Raw genomic sequence first — 2,999 nt, 5'->3', positions numbered from 1 at the left:
TTGTTGTTGTTGTTTTGCAGTACCAGGGATTAAATCCAGGGTGTCATGCATGCTAAACAAGAGCCTCGCCACTCGAGCCATGTCTCTAGCCCTTTCATTTTTGTATTGTTTCTGAGATAGTCTCACTAACTGCTCACATTGACCTTGAACTCAGGATCCTTCTGTCCCCTCCACTCAAGTTACTGGGATTTCAGGTATGTGCATGGTAATGATTACAGGTACCTGTAATGCCCAGCTAAGAGAGAGTATTTGAAGGGTTCATATCTGGCATTTGTAATAGATTGACTCATGGTATGCTCAATGAAATTGAATTATTCTGTCTCTTGCCGAGTATTACTTGTGGATTAGTTAGTACTTGTATTTATTTTCAGTAGTATGTAGGGATTGAGGGGCTATAGTTCAATTGGTTCAATGGTAGAAGATAGCTCAGTAGTGGATATAGCTCCGTGGTAGAGTAAAAAAATGAAAATTAGCTTAGTGATTGAATTGAAAGGTAAATTGGAGTTTGGCTGTATTTTATTCAATATAATTAGGGGCCTAGTGACTGATTTTAAGCATTCAGTTGAACAGCTTAGTAATTATTCTTTTCACACTGTCATAGTGTTGTCAGCCCTTCTTTGCTTTAGTTAATTTTCAGGTAGGATCTTGAATTTTTTAAACAAGAAATCACTTAAAAATAACAACAAAGAAAAACCTCTTATGTTCATGTCTTGGAGTTCGTTTTGCTTAGCATCATCTTACATGGTCATATGTACATAGCTACTGAGCTATTCTGCTCATCTGTTAGGAATATCCTGATATATACTAATTATTATGAATGAGGGAAACCAGAGGACTTATATTTCTGTGGGTCTGGCTTACTTCCCTTAATATGATGTTTTCCAAGTCTCTTCATTTCCTTACAAATGGAGCAGTGCCATTCTTTCTGATGGAAGCATTTTCTTGATCCATTCATCTACTGAGGGGCATCTGGTTTGGTTCCAAACCTTAGCTATGGTAAATAACGATGCAATGAACATAGTTGTGCTGGTAGCTTTAGTATGGCCTTGTCTGTGGTCATTTAGGTAAGTTCCCAGAAGTGGGATTGCTGGGTCATAGGGGAACTCCATGTGTAGTCTTTTGAGGACACTCCATACTACTTTCCACAGTGGTTGAACAAGATTACTTTCTCACCAATAGTGTAGTAGTATTCCCTTTTGGCCACATCCTCTCTAGCACCTGCTAATAGATTTCTTGATTATAGCCATTCTAATTGGGGTGAGGTGGAATCTCAATGTTGTTTTGATTTGCATTTCTTTTATGATCAGAGATGTTGAGCATTTCTTTGTCTATTGGCCGTTTTTATTTCGTCTTCAGAGAAGTCTCTCTTTTAAGTCGTTAGCCCATTTATCAATGGGACAGTTGTTTCTTTGGGGATTTGGTTTTTGAGGGATTTAATTTTTTGAGTTCAAAGTATATTTTAGTTATGAGGCCCTTGTCGGTTGGTTGTATGCTAGTGAAGATCTTCTCCCAATCTGTGGGCTTTCTATTGATTTGATCCCCACCCCCACCCCTGACGTAGGCCTCCCTCATAGCTAGAGTTACAGGCAGGTATCACCATGCCTGGCGGAGATCCCTATGACAATTGAGTGAAGAGAAGTGAGAAGAACTAAGATGCCAGTCGGAGAGACAGTTGTTTTTATTGTCTTGCTTTGAGTCCATTGCTACCGATTTGGCCATAGCATTGTAAAAAGGAACACCTGGAGAAGAAAACGTGGGTAGAAGTCAATCAACTTGGGTTTGTAGATGCTGAATTTGTCTCCCACCAAAACACCCTGTGAAGGTGTGTGGGAGGCAGTCATAAAGGCTGGGCAGAGGGGAGGTGAGCCTTGAGATCTCGATCTGAAAGCATTTCTAGTCAAGCTAAAGAAAGGGAGCCGATGGACGGGGCGGGCGTCACGGCGAGAGAAGTCAGACACTTACAGATAGGTTAGAAATGGGAGTCGGCCAAGGACAGGAGTAAAAACCCTCGGAAGCCCCACAAAGACCATGGTCGAGAGCTCGTCGGGTGGCCGTGGGGGGGGGGGAGCGCTTCACTACTTGGAGGATGCAGATGGCGGGGAGGCCTAGGGAGACGAAATGACCGGGTGACGGCGCCTCTTCAGAGCGAGGGCTCGCAGAAGCAGAGGCTGGGAAGCCGTGTCTGTCATTTCAGTCCGGCCACTCAGCCTGACCGCGGCCTGGCACGGAGCCCTCCAGCCTCGAACCGCTGGCTCCCCGGGCCACGGCCGCCCGCTCCGCACCGCAACTTCCGGAGCCGGGCCGGAGCCTCGCGGCGCTGGCCACACAGACCGTATTTAGATCCACATTCCCATCCTCCTAAGGCCACCACAGCCGTTGATCCAGGCGGACAGAGCGAGAAGTAGGCGGCGCCGGCTGCCCTGACTCAGATCTGACTCCTCACCAAGAACAAGGCTAGACGAGGGGGGACACAAGGGCGCTATCCTTCTGCGCTTGCGCTCGGTGTGGCTCTCCACTGCGCCCCGCCCACTCGAGTCGTACAGCGCAGGCGTAAAAGGTAACTTCCGCCAGGCTTCGCTTAGCTTCACGATTTCCTCCGTTCCGTCTCTCCGAGAACCCGGCTGTGGCGCGGCGCAGCGTAGGTGAGTAAGTCGGGCGCGTACCGATGACGAAGCGGAAGCGTTCCGGAGGGAGGCGGTGGCAGCTCCGGCGGGTCTCGGGATTGCGGAAGTTTGTGTTCGGAGGGGCCCAGGGCCGGCGGAGCTGTGGTGGTTTACAAGTTCCGGAACGGAGGCCGCGGCTCCGGGTCCGAGCGCCACGAGCCTCCAGAGGTGGGTCACACTGGGTGCGATTGGGCGTCGCGGCCTCGGGCTTCCTCCGTTCCTCGCTCGTCCCCGAGGAACCGCCTCATCTCCACCATGGCTTCCACCGGGCCCAACCTCCAGGTATGGCCGCTCGGTGCCCCTACAGGCCGGGGCCGGGGCCGGGGGGAGGCGGGA

The 2,999-nt window shown here is 49.5% G+C and overlaps 1 protein-coding gene across 1 annotated transcript in view; it reads left to right on the top strand.

Moving 5' to 3' along the window:
* Positions 1 to 2,691: 2,691 nt before the first annotated feature.
* Positions 2,692 to 2,999, top strand: part of Vps4b (vacuolar protein sorting 4 homolog B (S. cerevisiae)) — a 32,445-nt gene continuing 32,137 nt past the window's right edge. Inside the window, exon 1 of the mRNA XM_013018993.1 lies at positions 2,692 to 2,945. Within this exon, the coding sequence (XP_012874447.1) occupies positions 2,919 to 2,945 (27 nt within the window). The 5' untranslated portion in view covers positions 2,692 to 2,918. The remainder of the gene's footprint in view (positions 2,946 to 2,999) is intronic.

This window comes from Dipodomys ordii, unplaced genomic scaffold, assembly GCF_000151885.1.
Source record: "Dipodomys ordii isolate 6190 unplaced genomic scaffold, Dord_2.0 Scaffold43, whole genome shotgun sequence".
Classification (NCBI taxonomy): Eukaryota; Metazoa; Chordata; class Mammalia; order Rodentia; family Heteromyidae; genus Dipodomys; species Dipodomys ordii.
The sequence above is the reverse complement of the archived record's forward strand: the minus strand, read 5'-3'. Positions and strand labels throughout refer to the sequence as shown.